Source organism: Amblyomma mixtum, chromosome 3 (genome assembly GCF_055824585.1).
Source record: "Amblyomma mixtum isolate Tamu chromosome 3, ASM5582458v1, whole genome shotgun sequence".
Taxonomy (NCBI): Eukaryota; Metazoa; Arthropoda; class Arachnida; order Ixodida; family Ixodidae; genus Amblyomma; species Amblyomma mixtum.
In genome coordinates, this window is record NC_143014.1 from 294,335,874 (window position 1) to 294,355,658 (window position 19,785).

A 19,785-nucleotide genomic window follows, 5' to 3' on the forward strand; every position below is an offset into this window, starting at 1 on the left:
GCCTGGGATGCAGCCAGTATCATATCCACCTAGAAATCATTATCATCTAGCCTACTCCTAGAGTCATTCCATATCCAATCAACTCCGCACACACTTAATCGGACACATGGGCCCATGCCTGCAGCATACGCATGCTCATTACAGTGGCCTTCACTCGTATAAACACGGCCGATCCATTTTCCGTTTTCATATGTGAACAAGGGATCCGTAGGGGTTCCAAAACGTCATTTGTTTTTTACCCTGGTGTTCAATTTCTTTCCGAGTGTTAGGTTTTTCAAAATGATGCCATTTCCTAGCCAGACGAGTTTTTGTCGAACACTGGACTATGTGGTTGCCTCGGGTATGACAAAGAAATTTACAAGGTGTGTGCCACCAGCATTCAACAGTGAACATCACAAAGGCTCACAATAATATGATGAACAGAGTGCAGTGAAATGACCTTAACTTTATTTTTGGCAAGACAAATCTTCTGTCTACTTGACTGCTAAAACATTGATGAAAGATCAACCTTAAAAACTGTTGAGAATAATCTCCTGTCTGCATGGCTGCTAATATTTTGTTGATTACCTCAAAGACACTAATTAATACAATAACGAAATACTCCAGTCTGGATACACTAAAAAGTTAAAAAAAAACGGAAGTGAAAAATTAAACTACAGTCGAACCTCGTTATAACGAACACGGATACAACGAAGTGAAAGAAAAGTTTGGTTGGACATGCTTTATTTTTATGGGAGTTCTATCTGTATAACGAAACAAAATATTCAAAATTTGACACTGCATAGGTTATAACGAAGCAGTTTTTGTATTCACGGGGCTCAAAATGCGCAAACAAGTAGGAAAAAATTTCAAAACACGCTAAATTTTGATCTTTTGAAGCGCCCGCACCTAAAATGTATTTGAATCACCCGCGCTTCCGCACGCCACGCCATCTAGGGAGAGCAAATGAATCTAGCATCAACGGCTGCCTAGCACGTGACTGGCACGTGATCAAACCGACGCCCGCTTCCCGGCCACCCCAGTCGTCGCAATTTCCGACCCGCGCGCGCTATCTCTGCAGTTCAACCTGTAGACGCGTCACGGAACGCGTCTTAACAAACAGCAGTTTCGCTTGAAACGAAGATAAAGATATTCAGGGCAGTTGACAGCGGGCGCAAGGAAAAGTCATTGCCGTGGACTTCGGTGTTGCGCCTAGCACTCTATCAACCATCTTGAGCGCAAGGCAGAAGATTGCAAACGCCCACTCTGCAGGTGCTGTGGAGAATGACAGCAAGACAGGGTGTTGAAGATGCCTTGTTTGCATGGCTCAAGGACGTTATAGCGCATAACCTGCCTGTGTCTGGTGCCGTCCTTCAAATGAAGGAGGGAAGTCTCACTTCCGTCTGAGGCCACAATGACTTTCATGCAAGCAGTGGCTGGCTGCAGCGATTTAATGACCGCCATCGGATTGTTTGCCACGTCTTGTCTGGCGAAGAAGCAGCCGTAGGCGCCAAGAACTGCGAGAAGTAGGCAGAAAGCTTCCGCATGCAACTGGGAGGCAAGCGGACAGTTTCGGCGAGACGACATGGCGTCAGCTGACGGTTCCGAACGTTACGCTCGAGGAATTCATCTGTGCAGATGACAACTTGGCTGTGGCACCCGAACTGGCCGACCAAGAAATTGCTGATCAGGTGGTTTCTGCAGATGATGCTAGAAACAGCGATGCATGTGAAGATGGCGAAGTGCGAGCTCTCAGCAGCGCCGAGGCCGCTGACATGGCCAGGAAGTTGAGGGGGTACCTCGAGAACCTACCTGTGGCCAAATCAGCTGACATCGGGAAAGCGCTGCTCTGTGTTGATTTCGTCGAGAAATATAACCTGTCAAATAGTGTGAAGTGCCATGCCATGCATCCTGGCCTAGCATCCCGATTTGTGAGTTCGCTCTTGCTTTCCAGTACGAAATGCAAGGCGAGGTTTGATATGCTTGTACCACGCGTTAAATTAAAAAATAGTGCATTTTTTTCAACCCTGTGCTGTCCATATTAAAGTACTCTTGGGTTTATTAGCGACCTTTTCTGCGGGAATTTACGTGCACATTTTTATAACGAATATTGGATATAACGAACAAATTTCCGCACAAAATGAGACTTCGTTATAACGAGGTTGGACTGTAATGCATCAATAAAAGCAGCATCCACATGACAGTCTGAATCCATATAATGTGAAAGGAAGAGGGACTGAAGTGGAAGCTGTGTCCATTTTGGAAGCACCCAAACGCTCGCCAGATACATGGCCAGAGTGCTTGTCAGTGCTGGCAAAGGCACTCTTTGATACGACTTCTGTGTCCATCCCAGAAGGGGGCTGTGAACCACTATGGGATGCAGGACCAGAGCACTAGTCGGCAGAGACTTCACAGCAAATCTTGTCCACGAGGGAAGAAATCGTGGAAGCCTGGACCTTGGTCTTTGCAAAGAGTGGCATGAACTTCTTCACAACTGGAGGTAGAAGGGCAATGGGCGTCTTCAACTGGTCCTCTTCTGCTAAATGAAAAACAAAGCTGGCATTGTTTCTTGTTCTATCTTGGCCGGTGCTTTTCTCAACAGCTGTTGCAGACAGAGCACGATACCACTCTCGCCTACCACCCCACCATACCCTCCCCTTCTGCTTTTCTCCTCCTGCTTTTGCCATACCCTCCTCCTCCACTTTCCATTTCATGCTCCCACAGTACCCTCCCCTCCTTCGCTTTCGCCCTCGCGGTCTCTTCGCTACCACTGTATTTCATCCCCTGCTGTGCTCCTCGTTCGCTCTGCCGGTTACAGGGCTGCCGCCATCGACACGCTAACAGGTACTTAACTCTTTCCCTACTGCAAAAAAATGACGTATTTTAAGCGGTTAAAATAAAAATAGGTGCCAAATGCACTGCGCATTGTAATGCATCAAACTGTAGCTTACCAATTATACCTCTGAATGAAAAAAATACCAGAGTTGTGTATGCAAAAATTTGGTCAAATATGCTCCGAACACAAAAGAAGAATAAAAGCAAAACAAAAACACGTTGCTGCACTGAGCCAGAAGTCGATTACAAAAAACTAAAATACACAAAACGTTGCATATGTTCTTAGCTAACATTCTTGTTTTCAGCTGCATACATAACACACTGCACTTTCCGTGGACAAGTTAGGCAATATGAGTGCTGTGTCAACAGACTAAGTGGAGGTAGATGTGTTTTTTTATAGCAGAGATTGCCATTCGTACTATTCTTGCATTTTTTTTTCGTTTGTTAGTGGATGGGTTCTACGGGGGAAAGAGGAGCGTGGCCTTCCTTAACATCATAATAAAAAATTTGCTGGCATATTTGGAAAAATATCTTCGCAATATGTTGCAAAGACCCTAAAGCAGCAAATAAAATCATTCCTTTACAGATAAAGTGTACTGCATAAAACACAATGTGAACGGCAAAACGAAACATGCCCAAGCACACACTGATGTCTCGGGCCTCTGAGACGATGCCTCGCAATTTAAACTGAAATTCGCCCATTCCACATGGTTGGCTAACTCACCACTACTGCTCTAAAAAATAAAAAGGACAGCACAAGAACAGACAACAATGCTCAGTGCAGCCTTTCACCTTTGAGAAGTGAACGGTGAAATGAACACCATGGTCGGCGAAAGGCACGTCCAGTAATATTTTCATTTTTCGTCTCACCTCCTCATGTTATAAAATGAGAAAACAAAACAGAAACCAAAGAAATGGTGCTATAGAAGCAAACTATATGGTGCAGCTTGTCAACAAGTGCCGAATGGAATTTCTGATGGCTTGTTCAAAACGTGGGTCATATATGACCCATGGCTTATGGTGCCGTAAGGAATGAGCTAAGAGCTGTGCTTTGAAAACAAACAAAAACATGCACTCACTTATCTCTTGGCACAAAAGCACGAACTTCAGGAAATTTGCTGCAAACTGAAAGCTGACCCATGTTGTCATCAGGACAGACCTAGCCACCTTCAGGTACATCTGGAAAAAAAAGAAAGCAACAGAACTGACGGCACATGCTTTACCCCAAGTGCACACATACAACATTTCGAGCAGTATGGATATAGCACAAACAATGATTTTCGAGCAATCTGAAGACAGCTGCTTAGTTTTCTAGTCTATTACTTTGTCCTACTGTGATGTCACTGAGAAGTGCACAGCGAAAAGCAAATGTGAGCCTGAACAAAGAAATACTGTTAGCACTTCATCCAACACACTTCCCTCGAAATTCACAACACTGGTCATCTAACCTGCTGCAGTGGTCTCTTACTACTGAATTGCATACAAAATTTCACTGTCGTATATCTAAAAAGTTGTTTTCCAATATATATATATATATATATATATATACCGGGTGTTTTTTTTAGAAGATCCAAAATTTTTAAAGAAAGGTAAATTCCTTTAGATTTATTTTAACTCTTCCGTTACCACGCCACTGTGCTTCGATCACCGGTGATCGAAAAATTCGAAGCGCTACGGCAGTGCGACCGTGGCCGCTACGGACTTGCTGAGTCATTCGGTTTGTTGTTCACACACTGAACTTCAATTCCTGTTTAGTTTATATTTTTGCCAAAAAGCGGCAATTTTTGAGACGCGCTTGAAGTTGGGGGTGCGGCGTCGGGCGCTCCGAACAAGCCGTCATGATCGGGAATGGCGCTCGCTCGAAAAAACCCCGTTCCAATCAATTCTGCTGCGTTTGCACCACATATTTTTGATGTATCGATTAGCACGGACCCTGACGACGATGCTGAATTGTCAGGTATTGTTTCAATGCTCAAACTGGGCAACGAGAGCCCAGAACGCTCGCCTGTGTGTTCAGATTCCTCGTTCCAGTCTGTTTGTGTGAACTGAAGCTCCTCATTATAGCCGTTACGGTGATGTGGCGCCCTCTAAGTTGTTCTTCGGAGACTACAGTTTTGGTTTCTGCGTAGAGTGCAATTTTCTCATGACGCACGAATTTTTGAAACGCCCTTGAAGCGGAGGGTACGGCGCGGACGCTCCGTGCATGGCGTCGGGCACGCGGACGGCGCGCACTCGGAAAAACCTTGCTGCACGCAATTCTACTGCGTTGACTGCAATTATTGTCTATGCTACGAGTAGCAGAGTCTCTGGTGACGATGTTGCATTGTCGGATTTTGGTTCAGACGCTGTAACTGCGTAAACCGATCCCGGAACATTGGCCTGATAGTTTCGCTTTCTTTTTCCTGTCCGCTTGTGCGGGCGCATCTGGTTTGTTGTTTAGACGGTTAGTTCCATTTTTTGCCTAGTTCGTAATTTCCCTGCCGGTCGTGCATTTTTGAAATGCCCTTGGAGCATAGGCTTATTGCGACATAATACACGGTGAGGATGGCGCCGCGTCAAGGTCGGGCGCTTCGCGCGCTCGGAAGAGTCCCGCTGCACGTGATTCTTCAGCCTCTGCAGCTGATTTTCAAGATCCTCCGAGCAGCAGTGACTCGGACGAAGATGTTGTAACGTTGGATTTCGATTCTGCAGCTACATCGCAGCTATACTTATCGCACACTATATATCGCACCTATACTTTGTTGTGTTTTATATTTTTTTTTTCAATTTTTGACGTAAATTAAATAAGTTTTGATTTGTATTTTTTAAACCACACTTACCAAGCTTTCTTTTGGTGCATAACATTACACTTCCAATTTTTTTTTTGTTGGACTGTAAAAATCATATCAAGGGCACTCTCAAACGAGCCTTTTCAAGAGGCGTAAAGAAAAAAATTCTAGCTCGAAAACTATTCAAGTTATAAATTCAAAACTTTAACGCCATATTTTAGAAAGAATTTGAATTGTTTTGTAATTTCTAGAATTTTTTTAGTACAAGTGTTTGGAAAGTTATTGTCATATAAACACAAAACTTTTGTTCTTTTTTATTTTTGTTTACTGATTTTTTTCACAGCATTTCAAGCAGAATATGAGTTCAAATAAATTTCCTCTAGCTCGAAAACTATTCAAGTTATAAATTCAAAACTTTAACGCCATATTTTAGAAAGAATTTGAATTGTTTTGTAATTTCTAGAATTTTTTTAGTACAAGTGTTTGGAAAGTTATTGTCATATAAACACAAAACTTTTGTTCTTTTTTATTTTTGTTTACTGATTTTTTTCCACAGAATTTCAAGCAGAATATGAGTTCAAATAAATTTCCTTATAAAGCACATTCTATCTCAATTATTGTTATGCATTTTATATAATTTTATCTATCACACTTTTTCCAAAAATAATTTTTGTCTGAGACATATGAAAAATGGTCGTTTTCCCGTGGTAACGAAAGAGTTAACCCTGGGGCACTGAGGGCTACGGCAGACACCAGGTAAGAGGAAAACTACTTTAATTAGCTCGCTGATTAACTGAATACGTTAATTAACTTTTATAATTTTTATTTTAGGGGTAATGTTGTGCTGGCAGAATTGGCGATCGTCTTCCAAACAGTCCAGCCAAGAAAAAAAATTTTCATGAAAAAATTTTTTCCACGCGTTACGAAGCGAGAAAAAGTCACCCTGGTAGGTAGCTTCACACTGTAACACAGCGTCTGTGAGCACCTGTGACGTAGTTTGCTCCGCCCTGCGCTTAGTGCCAGTGCGTTTTTGTTCCAACGCGGCATTCCGCGGAGCGAAGCGAGATAAGCAGCAATAGCGCAGGCCGCCGTCCGGGCTTCAGGTGATATCAGCCGTGTGACACAAAGCGCAGGGCGGAGCGAACTACGTCAGAGGCGCTCATCGCCGCTGAGTTACGGTGCGAAGGTGCCTACCAGGGTGACTTTTTCGCGCCTCGTAACGTGCATGAAAAATTTTTTATTAAAATTGTTTTTTCTCGGTTGGACTGTTTGAAGGATGACCTCCAATTCTGCGAATGCAACATACCCCTTAAAATAAAAATTAGAAAAGTTTATTAACATATTTAGTTAATCAGCAAACTAATTACAGCAGTTTTCCTCTGGCCTGGCGCCCGCCGTAGCCTCCAGTATAGCCCCAGTGCTAAAATAAGTGTAACACAATTTACCTTTAAAAATTTTGGACCTTCTAAAAAAACACCCGGTAAATATAAATATATATATATATAAATTTCCTCTGAAACTTGTGAAAAGGCTGCAGAGTTAAAAAAAAATGTGGCAGAAGGCTGGTTCAATATTCATAGCATTCTTACTGGCATGCTACAAGTTGAGACATTCTTAGAATTTTTTTTGGCAAAGCACAAATTTTAGTTTTGAATATTTTCAACGCAGTGTTCGTTGACATATTTAGAGTGAGAAGAAAATTGCCATCTAGTCTAAAAACTACTAACCAGAAACAAGAAAAAAATTGTATGCAGCGCCATCTCTTATTTATTGCCAAAAGCTAGCGGTTTTCCATCGGACGGCGATTCGCCGTCTTTTGCCACTTCGGCCATTTTACCACTGGACGGAGAATTGCTGTCTTTTGACACGAATGGCAGAACGATGGCACAATAAAGGCATTACATATGACAGGTCATGGTGCCTCCTTAAATTGGAGGCAACCAGACAGCACCACTGACAAACCACCCAGCATACTGTACTGCATGGCGACAGAACTCTCCCAAAGACACCTAGCTTTCCATTTGGCCACTGAGCTATGCACTCCGTAGTCCCTCCTAAACCATGTTCCTTGCACATCATTCAATTTGGTTTCCAGGCATGCCTGCCTGACAACTCCTTTTGATTTGTGTAGACTCGGCATACACACAGGAGCCCAGAAGAATGAGAAATCTCCAGACCAGTTCTTGCCTTCCCTTTCAGTGGAGAACTGACAACAATATTCCAAAGATACCAATGAAACCAGTTCAGCTAAACAAGGACATGAAAGACACTATACAGGACGGGTGCTGTTTTATGTGTGAGTCTTTCCTGTCTATGTTTCAGACAGGGTGGGTGCTCTTTTGATCCAATGTATACTTATGTCCTTGGGCACTTTTTGACAGCTGCTTAAGCTCTGAGGTAGAAACAATTGAGTTACCTGTAAGGCAGGGTTTTCCAAAATAGTTCTTTAACCATTTGGGAACCTTGAAACAAGTAAAGTTTGTTGAGACATGAGAATTTCTTTGTGCTGTGACTTAAAATGGCGATTTAATCACCAATTAAAGCTGCAACAATGTTCACACTTCTCTGCACAGCATGACGGCAAGCAGAGAAGCTGGGTGGTGACGTCACCTACAGAAGCAGTCAGATTTCTGCCTGCACCCTGCCATGCCTCTGCAAATGCAAATAGTGGTTTTTTGTTCTGAAGCAAATTCGAAGCGAATAGAAAACTCATCAATAATTTTGAAGCAAATGTTTCGGATACTTCTCGTGCACAAGAAAGGTTGAACGGCCCAATAGGCACTTTTTAAACCGCATATTTTTCTAATCTACAAGGCTATTACGTTAGAAAAACTAAGAGTGCATGGAAGCTTTGAAGCTGTGTCGACTTTCTGCAAAAATGGCCACCAGAAAATGGGGCAGTCGCCGTACACACAGAGCCGACATATTTGTGGGGTGCAGGGCCTGTCTGTGGGACCTCCAACTGCTTTCATGTGACTCCATGAATTCCTGCTATGTGTACGCACCGCATCTGTGCCCCCCAGCACAACCCGCATCAGATGCCGGAAATGGGCACTGTTACGTTGCAAGACACTGCTGGTGTGTGGGCCCGTGAGCTCCGGAAACTGTTTGTGCCACGAGCGTTCCGGCCTACCCTCCGTGCCACAGGGTGCCGGCCTCGTCGCGGACGCGTGGCTCATGTTCAGACGAAGACGCAGCCCCCTCGAACTTGTGGGTTTCTACGTGGACACAGGCCACCACCCACCGCGGGTTCGAGCTTCGCGCGAGCCAAGGGCCCCGATCAGCCGTCACCACACACCACTGGAACACCGATGCGGTGCACTCAACCTCCGCTGGGAGGAGAGCGATTCGCCGCAAAGAAATAAGCCTCCAAGTTCACAAAGGAGACGTTTATTCACGTCGTCCTTCAGCAGGTACACACGCACTCAATAGTCACCCCGTCCCGGGGGCGCGCGAGGAGCAAGGCTCCGCTGCGCGCACGAAGCGACTCGAGCAATGTGCGCCGCTAGCACGCCGCTGCAGGAGAATGTCCCCGCGGCAGTGCTGTGATCTCTCTCCCGTGTCGACCGTTGGGCCGGTTGCGAGAGAGAGTGGGCAATCAACGCAAGGTACGCCTGTCTGAGGTCGCTGGACCCCGCTGGACAGGCTCGAGCCGCTGCAGGTCAGAGGACACGTGCGGGCGAGCTCGAGTAAGCACTGGTCCGAGCGGCAAAGGCCGGCAGGGACAAACAGTAACGTACGCACCTTTCGCTGTCTTGGAGGGATCTCTCTCCCTGGGCCCCGCTCGGACGGTCGCGCGGCGCGCGGCCGCCCAAAGCGGGGTCCCGAATTCCCGCCAAAAGGCGCCAATGGCAAAGGCCCTTGGGGAGCCGGGGCGGAGCTGTGGCTAAATGACAGTGATTAGTCACCCAGCCGCCTCTCCACCGCCTGAGGCGGGAGCAAGGGAAAGAGGAGAAACGACGCGGTAGGCCGGCACAGCCGCGCAAAGGCGACGGCGGAAAGCCAGATTCCCACATCCTTGACATGTTTATGAGGGTCGCGGTTGTCCGCTCTCCTCTCGCATCGGAACTCGGGGTGGTCTGGATTCGGCCCCCAAGGACGCTTCTTCCAAGAACCGCAGCTTGGTCACGTGACCACGGCGTTCGAAAACTCTACTGTCAACGGACAAAGGGAGTCTTCCTCCAGCAGCGGAACAGAGCAGCAGCTCGGGGAGCCAGTCTGTATTTTCCAAGGGACTGGGGCCCTCATTTCTTTTGGGTTAAATTCTTTTAATAAAGACACAATTCCTAGCCTTCACCGAGTCCACAGCCCGTACCTCGCAACAAACTGGTGGCAGCGGTGGGATAAAGACAAGGCTGGTGGACAACTGCTGACGAGAGAGCGCCTTCGAGGATCCGGATCATCGGAGCTCCGCTACGTGGCTCAGGGAGTCACCTTCGTCGCAGCGCAGCGTGAAGGCCAGGCGAGAAGACGACCACTTAAAGGCAACCTCGACGATCTGGGATCGACCAGGCTGCATGGTGTAGCTCTTTAACGGCAGGATAAGGACAAGGCTGGTGGACAACTGCTGATGAGAGAGCGCCTTCAGGATCCGGGATCAACGGAGCTCCGCTACGTGGCTCAGGGAGTCACCTTCGTTGCAGCGCAGCGTGAAGGCCTGGCGAGAAGACAACCGCTCAAAGGCAACCTCGACGATCTGGGATCGACCAGGCTGCATGGTGTAGCTCTTTAACGGCAGGATAAGGACAAGGCTGGTGGACAACTGCTGATGAGAGAGCGCCTTCAGGATCCGGGATCAACGGAGCTCCGCTACGTGGCTCAGGGAGTCACCTTCGTAGCAGCGCAGCGTGAAGGCCTGGCGAGAAGACCACCGCTCAAAGGCAACCTCGACGATCTGGGATCGACCAGGCTGCATGGTGTAGCTCTTTAACGGCAGGATAAGGACAAGGCTGGTGGACAACTGCTGATGAGAGAGCGCCTTCAGGATCCGGGATCAACGGAGCTCCGCTACGTGGCTCAGGGAGTCACCTTCATTGCAGCGCAGCGTGAAGGCCAGGCGAGAAGACAACAGCTCAAAGGCAACCTCGACGATCTGGGATCGACCAGGCTGCATGGTGTAGCTCTTTAACGGCAGGATAAGGACAAGGCTGGTGGACAACTGCTGATGAGAGAGCGCCTTCAGGATCCGGGATCAACGGAGCTCCGCTACGTGGCTCAGGGAGTCACCTTCATTGCAGCGCAGCGTGAAGGCCAGGCGAGAAGACAACAGCTCAAAGGCAACCTCGACGATCTGGGATCGACCAGGCTGCATGGTGTAGCTCTTTAACGGCAGGATAAGGACAAGACTGGTGGACAACTGCTGACGAGAGAGCGCCTTCGAGGATCCGGGATAATCGGAGCTCCGCTACGTGGCTCAGGGAGTCACCTTCGTCGCAGCGCAGCGTGAAGGCCTGGCGCCAAGACAACTGCCCAAAGACAACGTCGACGATCTGGTATCGCCGGACTTGGCAGTTCCTGTCTTCGGAAGACACGGTGGCCATCGAGGACTCCTGGTTGGGTGAGTGCTGAAGCGATTACGTATTGCCAGATGATTTAGAACTGGGTTCTATCCGAGGAATCGACTGCATTTATTCACCACTGGGTGTGTGATTAGTTTGCAGATTTTGTAGTCGGCTCTCGCCAACCATGGATATAAAGAAATTGACTAAAGACGAATTGCTGCTGTTGGCAGCTGAACTTGGTTTAGAGGTAAATCAACGTATGAGGAAGCCAGATATTCGCCATGCAATTGAAGAGGTGGAGTTTGAAGAGGACGAGATAATGGACGCTTTGGAAAAGATATGCCGAGTGCAGAAGGAAAATGAGCCGAAAAGAATAGAAGAGCAACGGGTAGCGGCAGAGCAACAGGAGCGGGAAATACAGGAACAGGAGCGGGAGTTGAAAAGATTGCAGCTTGAAGTTGAGATGCTACGAGGCGCAGTCAAGAATGAAGGATGCGTAACTTCAGTAAAAGCGGAGAGTGAGAAAGCAGAGTGCCAAGAACATGCACAAGACGAAGGTAGTCTTAAACTGTGCGAAAAGGCGCAACAGACCGAGCACAAGCGCATATTGGCAAAAAAGATGGCCAGAGCACTGGCGAAGGAAGCTGGGATGTGACGCGATCTCATCTGCGAGTATTCAAAAGAGGCGAAAACATTTCAAAATTTCTGGACAACTTTGAAAGTATCTGTGAGATGTCGAAATTGGACAAAGACATTTGGAGCTACATGTTAGTGTCCCTTTTGCCGCCTCAGCCTGCTAATGTCAAACTGAGCCTGTCCGATGAGGATATGAATGACTACGGAAGAGTAAAGACAGCTCTGTTCCGTCACTTTGGAGTTGAAACAGAGTTCCTAAGCGGCAGGACGCGCTCTAATGCTAGAGTGAAAGAAAAATTTAGGCGCAATGCCGCTTCTGTCCAGACAAAACCCGCTAAGCATCGGACTGTCGTGGAGTGTAAAGATATCACCGCTGCGAATGCGGAACAGGCGTGTAATAATCCCGGGTGGGAATGAAACGCGACAACTCTAGAGAGAGGTTCTGAAGAGGCTAGTGAGACCGCTACCGAGCTGGATCGACGTGATGCCAGGATAAAGGAACCAATGCAAGCGGCTCGTCAGAGTGAAGGTGCAGAAAAGAAAGGGGAGCACCTGACACCAGAGCGTAAGTTTCACAAGGCAGGCGAAACAGTTGCCGAGCCGGGTCACCGCGTTCACATGAAACAGGAGTCAATGCGAATGTATGACTGGCAAAGAGGTAAGGCCGGAGAAGGGGAACACCCAATTAAGGGAAAGGCATGCCAGACCGTGGCCGAGTTGGGTAAGCGCGACGCCAACGAGATAGTTGCTCGTCAACCCGGAGAGAAGTGTACCCTTAGTGAGTGTGGGAAACCTAAGGAGTCGGTTGTTGGTCCCGAGGTGCACGTGGGAGGCTCGCAGCAAAGAGAAGAGATGAACGCATCGCTGCCGGAGCACAAAGAAATGAAGGGCTCTTGTCTTGAGTTAGCAGGGCTATTTGTCACTGATATAAATAAAGATGGGGTGGTTTTAAAGCCTAAAGAAAAGAACCGCATTGCGTGTCAGAAAGCAGGTTCTGAGCGTGCGACGCGGGTGGATAGGTCACAGAACCAACCCCCCAAAAATGACAGGAAGTCGTCGTCTAAAGAGGAAAGTGGCAGCAAGCCCACAAAAAGGCCTCGATATGCAAAAATAGCAGAGTCGTGTCGTCTCAAGACAAGTGCAGTCGGGATGAGACTGAGTCGTCCTGCTAGAAACAGGGCATGGGCTTTTCAAAAAACGAGAATAAAAATAACAGCAAAGAACCGAAATGCGGGCGGTCTGAGTAGAGGATTCTAAGTAGGGGTGTGCGAATAGTGGTTTTTTGATTCGAAGCGAATTCGAAGCGAATAGCGATTTTCTTCGAATAATTTCGAAGCGAATAGTTCAAATAGTATTTCTGGCACTAAAAAGAGGCTGAGTGACAGTAGGCATTTCCAAAACCATCTATTTTCCCAACACACGATGCCATTACACACTGCACTGAGGCTTTATTTAAAACTACACTTCAAAATTTTAACACCTAGAGTGAAGAACAATTTTTACTGGCAATTTATACTGGAAGAACAATTTTTACATTCCCAGACTAGCATATTCCCTCGAGCAAGAATGGAAGCGGCTGTACAAAACTCTAGCGCCGCAAGCGAAACGTCATTCGCACCGCTCGCGCGTCCTGGCAAAATTGTCCCCGGTAGTACCTCCGAGCAGCACTCAGCATCGCGCTTCCATCAAGAATGCTCTCAGCCTCCAACGTATCAGAGTGCCCGAGTTGCGGCGACGGACGGAGTTAGGCACACCACCGAAGATGGCTCAATGCCCTGATTACGGCGGCGGCGTTCCGTTCCCATCAACGCGCAAGCAGTCAGAATAGCAAGAAAAGACGCCAGTCGTAGATGCCGAGCGTTAACGGAAGTAATCCTCCACAGGTGCACAATAAGCTTAGCGTTATCACACGCTAAAGGCGCCCTTCCCATTGACTGATGTAAGTATACACTTCGGCGACATCGAGTCCCCGCGCTGCCGCTGAATTTTTCGCGACTCCGCCGGTAATATGATGGCTTGCTTGAAAGCTGCCGAGAACGGTCGCTCATGTTCCGTACGCATGATTCGTCACCTGACTGGGTGAAGCGATAGCGCGGTAGGGCTGCGTGTTTATCTTCGCATCTGTCCTATCTGGTAATCTTTTCCGCAACTCTAACAGGAAAAAAAATCGAGAGTCGTGGAGCGGCAGCGGGCGGGCGCGGCTTCGGTGCTTATCTGATTTTCCAGCCAGGCTTCGGTGCTTATCTGATTTTCCAGCCAGCGTCCGCCGCGGCGGACGCGGTTGTTGGGTTGTGTGACGCGTGTCTTTTTTCTTTCTTTCCTCTTATCTTTGAACTCTCCGCTATCTGCACGTGGCAGCGGTGGTGGCTCGGCTAGAGCCAGTCGGCAGGCCCGTGCACTTTCCTTTTCATCCTTCGCTCAGTCGCAACAACAACAACAGTAAACTGAGGTTTCTTGTTTTGAAGCTTAGACGATTGATGGCTGTGCTCTTCCTTCTTTGCGTCTGCCTCGACGACACGGTGGCAGCGACGCGGCTTATGGCAGCCTTAGTGGGGAGGCTCGGAGACGGCCAGAACGCAGGATCTTCTGCAAGAGCGCGTCGCCCTCACCTTTATTTCGTTTGTAGCTGGGTTCGCACCCCGACCTGGTTGTGATTCGTGTATTGACTGACCCCCGAGCGTTGAAAGCGCGATAAAAAAAAAAGCCATCTATGCGGCAATAGAACTGAAACCACATAAAGCAAGCGGGCAAGCGCCCCAGAAACACTATTCGCGCGAGGCGAATACTTCAAAATTTCGAATACCGAGAATTCAGTTCGAAGCGAATATCGAATACCGTGCTATTCGATCGAATATTCGAAATTATCGAATATTCGCACACCCCTAATTCTAAGCTATGAGAATACGAGACGGCGTTAAAGCATCGTCTTAGACCTCTGAGTTGCTTTTGTTGTGTGTTTCGCCATGTGTTGTCGAGAGCCGAATACTTGTTCAGCAAAGGCAGGCAGGGAGAGTTTTCTGGCAAACGGCGTCTGGCAGTCGTTCGTCGCTCGGGTACCATCAGCCAGGAGTTTCCGCAAATGTGTTCGTGTTTGTGTGTGCAAAGTGAGCGCATGCATTTGCCCTGTTGCCGTCCGGGGTCCTTCTCTCGATCCTGCATCTGGGGACGCAGCCTCAGCGAAGGACTTCATCGGGGGGAGGAGTCTGTTACGTTGCAAGACACTGCTGGTGTGTGGGCCCGCGAGCTCCGGAAACTGTTTGTGCCGCGAGCGTTCCGGCCTACCCTCCGCGCCGCAGGGTGCCGGCCTCGTCGCGGACGCGTGGCTCATGTTCAGCCGAAGACGCGGCCCCTCGAACTTGACATGTTTATAAGGCTCGCGGTTGTCCCCTCTCCTCTCGCATCGGAACTCGGGGTGGTCTTGATTCGGCCCCCAAGGACGCTTCTTCCAAGAACCGCGGCTTGGTCACGTGACCACGGCATTCGAAAACTCGACCGTCAACGGACAAAGGGTGTCTTCCTCCAGCAGTGGAACAGAGCAGCAGCTCGGGGAGCCAGTCTGTATTTTCCAAGGGCCTGGGGCCCTCTTTTCTTTTGGGTTAAATTTTCTTAATAAAAACCCAATTCCTAGCCTTCACTGAGTCCACAGCCCGTACCTCGCAACAGCACCCATCTCCATGTATCTCGTGCTAGCTCCCTCTTCCTCATGCCATCGCACTCGATTAGCAAATTCCACGCGGAGAAGAGTGGCTGTGGCTGCTACAGTCAGCTCTGACTCATCCTGTGGAAATCAACAAAGCAGCATGCATCCTCCAATTGATGCAAGCCACCGTGCCGGTTCTGGTGTGTACACACCACGGGTAGCACAGGCAGATGCACTGGCAGGTGCAAATCAGGGCACTACGCACGTGCCTGCTTGCGTGTGCTGCGGTGCCTACGCACAGGAGACTCCGGCATATGGGCGATCGTGAAAGGCACACAGCATGTGTCCAAGAAAGTGCTGATGGAGTCGGGCTGTGGTGCCATCCTGGGAGCATGCTAAACACTATAACACTATTCACTTGAAACTAATACTTCGAGATTTCGAATAACCAAACATATTTGGATTGAATTGAATACTTTACTGTTCGACTATTTATTCAAAATTACTCAACATTTGCAAAGGACTAGTTTGGTACTGTTTATTTTCTGTTGTTAGCATTCATCCGTGTGGTCTTCTATTCATGTTTTGTCCGTTCTGCACTGTACCATCTGTAGTGATGTACCAACTATAGCTCAACTGTCCTTTTTACTTCATTTTAAAGCAAGCACTTAATGGCAAGAAAGGCACCACACTCATAAGTTGCATCCTGTGGCCCCTACCCAGTGTTTCACTGTGTGGAGAAGTCTGAACGCTGTAGTGGCTTTATTCAAGAATTGCATCACCATTTCAAATGTTTGCGCGACAAATCTTGGAATGCTTTACCTGTGTTTTACCCATTCCATTATTTGAAGTTCATAAAACTACAAACCTTGTTTAGTTGCCCTCTTTAAAATGCCCCGGTCCACATACCGTATAAACGCATGTAAGGACCACTCTCGTGTATGGGCCGCATACATTTTCCCGAAGGAAATATTTAAAAAAAAATAAATCCGTGTAAGGGCCGCACCCGAACTTTTCAAGACCCAGGTGGGAATAGCCTTCTAAATGCACGCACCATGGCCTCTGTGATCAGCTTTGGCTGCGAGCAACGGAGCGCTTGATTGCGGAGGCCATATATATACGCGCACAGGAGCTTCCAAGGGCCATCCATGGATGGCGCCCGAGGTCGCAGTCATCATCATCATCGTCAACTTTTTCCACCGCCACAACCTCCCACTATCCACATCGGCATCAGCTTTTTGTTGTTTTTGTGGTGTGTCAGCGTGCTCGCCGTAGTTGTGGTTGTGGCTGTCGCGTGCTGCCACCGAGCGTTGCAGTTTTAGCACGAGGGGCAAGCACCTGAATAGCCACACGGCTGGGAGTTAGCTCTCGAACACGGCAAGCATGTGGCGGGCAGGAAATTCGACGTGGCCGAGCAGTGCGTCCGATGACAGTGCAACCAAAAGGATGCATTGAGAAGCACAAGCTGCAAAAAGCGCGCTCTCCGAGGCAAGCCGCGCGAGTTTCCTGAACTGGAAGAAGAGCTGCTCTGCTATGTGATGAAAGTGCGGAATGACTACGCGTTGACAGCAGACATGCTATGCGGCTTCTTTTGGGATGAGCGCGCACCAGAGCACAGCACCAGCTCAGAGTGGAAATACTCCGTGAGTGACGACTGAACACAGAATAAATGCCGCTCATTCCCTGATTGGTGTGTTTTTACTTTAATAAAAAAATTTTTTCACACATCGCGTGTATAGGGAAGCGCACCTGAAGTTTGCTACCACTTCACCAGCGCCACTTCTCCCCTGCCGGTCATTTTGGCGTTTCCGTCCGGGCACGTCGCCGGCGGAGCGCATTGAGCCAGCAGCCTGTCGACTGGTACGCGCGTGCTGCTCACGCGGCTGGCACTCTCTCTTTCATTGTGAGCACGCGCCGTCCTGCTCGCGGGCGCACAAAAGTGGTGTTGCCGCTCGCTGTGAATTCCGCGACGTTCTAAGAGTGGAGAAACTGGTTGTGTGTGGGGCTGTCACAATAGTTCTCTGAATATCAACGGCCCAGGACTGCCCGTGTAATTCTACAGATGTCCTAGTGATGTCCTACATTCTTAGGAAAAAAAAATTTAATATTGGAAAATTGTAACGTACAGTAACGGAAATATTGAAGGTAATGGTCCACTCTTCCTATATGCAGCAAAATCTTAAATATTTTTCATCGCTCGTATCGAGCAGTTGACGATAGGAAAAACGTTAATACGAAAAAAAAAGCAAGCCTATCGATGGGAGATTGCTATAGTGAAATCTTCCTTTGCGGATATTAGTTGCGGATATGCTCTCTTCCTGTAACCTGGATTTATTAGAAACACGACGACAAAAAAATCGGCTGAAGTTATTGTTCCAGATGCTCCAAGGACAGATAAATATTCAGAAGGAAACATACATACAAGCACCAGGCAAACGCAGTTCTAGAACAAAACATTGTCGGATAATTCAGCCTTACAACGCCCGTAGTGAAACTTTCAAACATTCCTTCTTCCCTCATGCAGTTGAAATGTGGAATGATTTGCCAATGAGTGTTGTGGAACAGAGTGATGTGCATGCATTCGAACGATCTCTGGATAACCACCTGCTTGAAAGTGCCATTTGATGCTTGACTGAATGATGTACCGTGTCATGCTGATGTATTCAATGCTTGTGAATAGTGCTGTTTTTCTATGAAATTTTTATACCCTCTCTGTAAGGACCCTCACACGAGGGTTGACAGTATTGTTAAATAAAAAAAAAAAATGCGGTCATACATTTTTTACGATTCAAAAATGTTTTTGTCCGGAATGGTTGGGTATGAAATGGATGAGAACGAGAAACGGCAGGCCTCGATAACTGCTATGGGCAGGGTGAAGTAAGCTTTTTCCTGTTACTGGACACGTTTGGTATGTTGAACGCGTAATATTATTTCTGAGCAGTTTTTGCTGTAATTCACTAAGCATGCAGTGTTTAGTAAAGCTCGCGCTAACGAAACTCTTTTTTTTTGCCATTTTTTATTTTGGAGACTGACTACAGCTAGCGGCATAATGCAGACGCGTGTGAGGCAAGGTCAGTGATCGCCTCAATGTTCCGACTTGTGACGCCGGGCTCAATTTTCCAAGTTGCTTTACATGTAAAAAATTTCAAAAAAATAAAAATAATCAAATTGTTTGCTTGCACATGAATGAGCGTTTGCATATGAGCGATGGCTCTGCAAATAAGTTGTTTTGGGGATGCGCGTGCGCTGTAATCGGAATTAAAATAAATATACCAACAGCTTATCTCCGTTGTAGCGATTGACAAACTAGAGCATTTTTTCTCTTAGCCGTATATAGCAAGCAGCTGGTAGGCGCATTTCGTGCGTGTTTTCGTTTTTCTCCTCAGCCTCGCGTGTCGCCTTAAGGCCACTTTATTTTAAGTTAAAATAAAAATTATTTCCATCATTATTCATCGAAACACGTAACAAAATCCTTATTATTTGGCCAACAAACCTGCATGCACCGAAGTGCTCAATCACCCAACGAAATTAAGCATCTTGCGAAGATGGCCGCGCCAAAAAAAAAAATGGTATTTACCTCGAATTCCACGTCTTAAATGATCTCGTCATTTACTTGCGATACACATTTCGCCATTACGGTACCGGCTTTTTCGTCAACAATCTGCTTCACGTAGTGGGCCTGATCCACTAGCAGTTCTTTTTTCAAGTTCGCAGCGAAAAAAAAAAATTCACTGTCCACTATTTCTTTTAACCAACATCTCAGAGCGTACTGCCGCGACCAAAAGAAATGCGAACAGCGCAGTGCCTAGGCGCTCCGCTAGAGACATCCGTGATACAATAATGTACCACTCTAGCGTCATTGTTACTACCGAGATAAAAACGCATTGAAGATCAATTCGGACTGCGCAGCGCGTGGGCGCCATGCTGTTCGCATTTTTTTCTAGCGCCCCTGTACATTTTGCTAATCCTCTGAAGCTCGTCAGCGTTCAAGCACGAGGGAAAAAGCTCGGTACTGCACAAAGAGATTTGCAGGCTGGCCAACACGTGCAAAGTACGTGCAGAACTGGCTTTTTTTCAGGGGAAAGCGCGCTGCTCGCGCAGCTACTCAATGGGAGGGGTGACCGGTTTGCCCGGACAAAAACACGGAGTCGGCCGGAGAGGGCGCTTTTCACTGGCGTCCGCAGCGCCCCCCTGCGAAGCTGCGGTCCCCTATGGGCAGCACCCCGAAAACTGGCCCTCAAATCTGGAAAAAAAAGTGCGGCCCTTAGACGCGTTTATATGGTATATTCAAAAGAAAGTCTTGTTCCTAACTGCCACTTCTACAGCACTGCCTTGGGAACAGTCTGGTACAAAAGCTTATTTTGTTATCAGAAAAGGAAGAAGCGTGAAATTCACATTAAATTTTTTTTTCTCTCATTCAGAATAC

The 19,785-nt window shown here is 47.6% G+C and overlaps 1 protein-coding gene across 1 annotated transcript in view; it reads right to left on the reverse strand.

The window, feature by feature from the left end:
- Window positions 1-192: 192 nt before the first annotated feature.
- LOC149355230 (condensin-2 complex subunit G2-like) overlaps window positions 193-19,785 on the reverse strand; it is a 133,035-nt gene continuing 113,442 nt past the window's right edge. The window contains exons 20-21 of the mRNA XM_089583722.1: window positions 3,894-3,993; window positions 193-2,518 (exon numbers count right to left, since the gene is read on the reverse strand). Coding sequence (XP_089439848.1) covers window positions 2,373-2,518; window positions 3,894-3,993 — 246 coding nt within the window. The 3' untranslated portion in view covers window positions 193-2,372. The remainder of the gene's footprint in view (window positions 2,519-3,893; window positions 3,994-19,785) is intronic.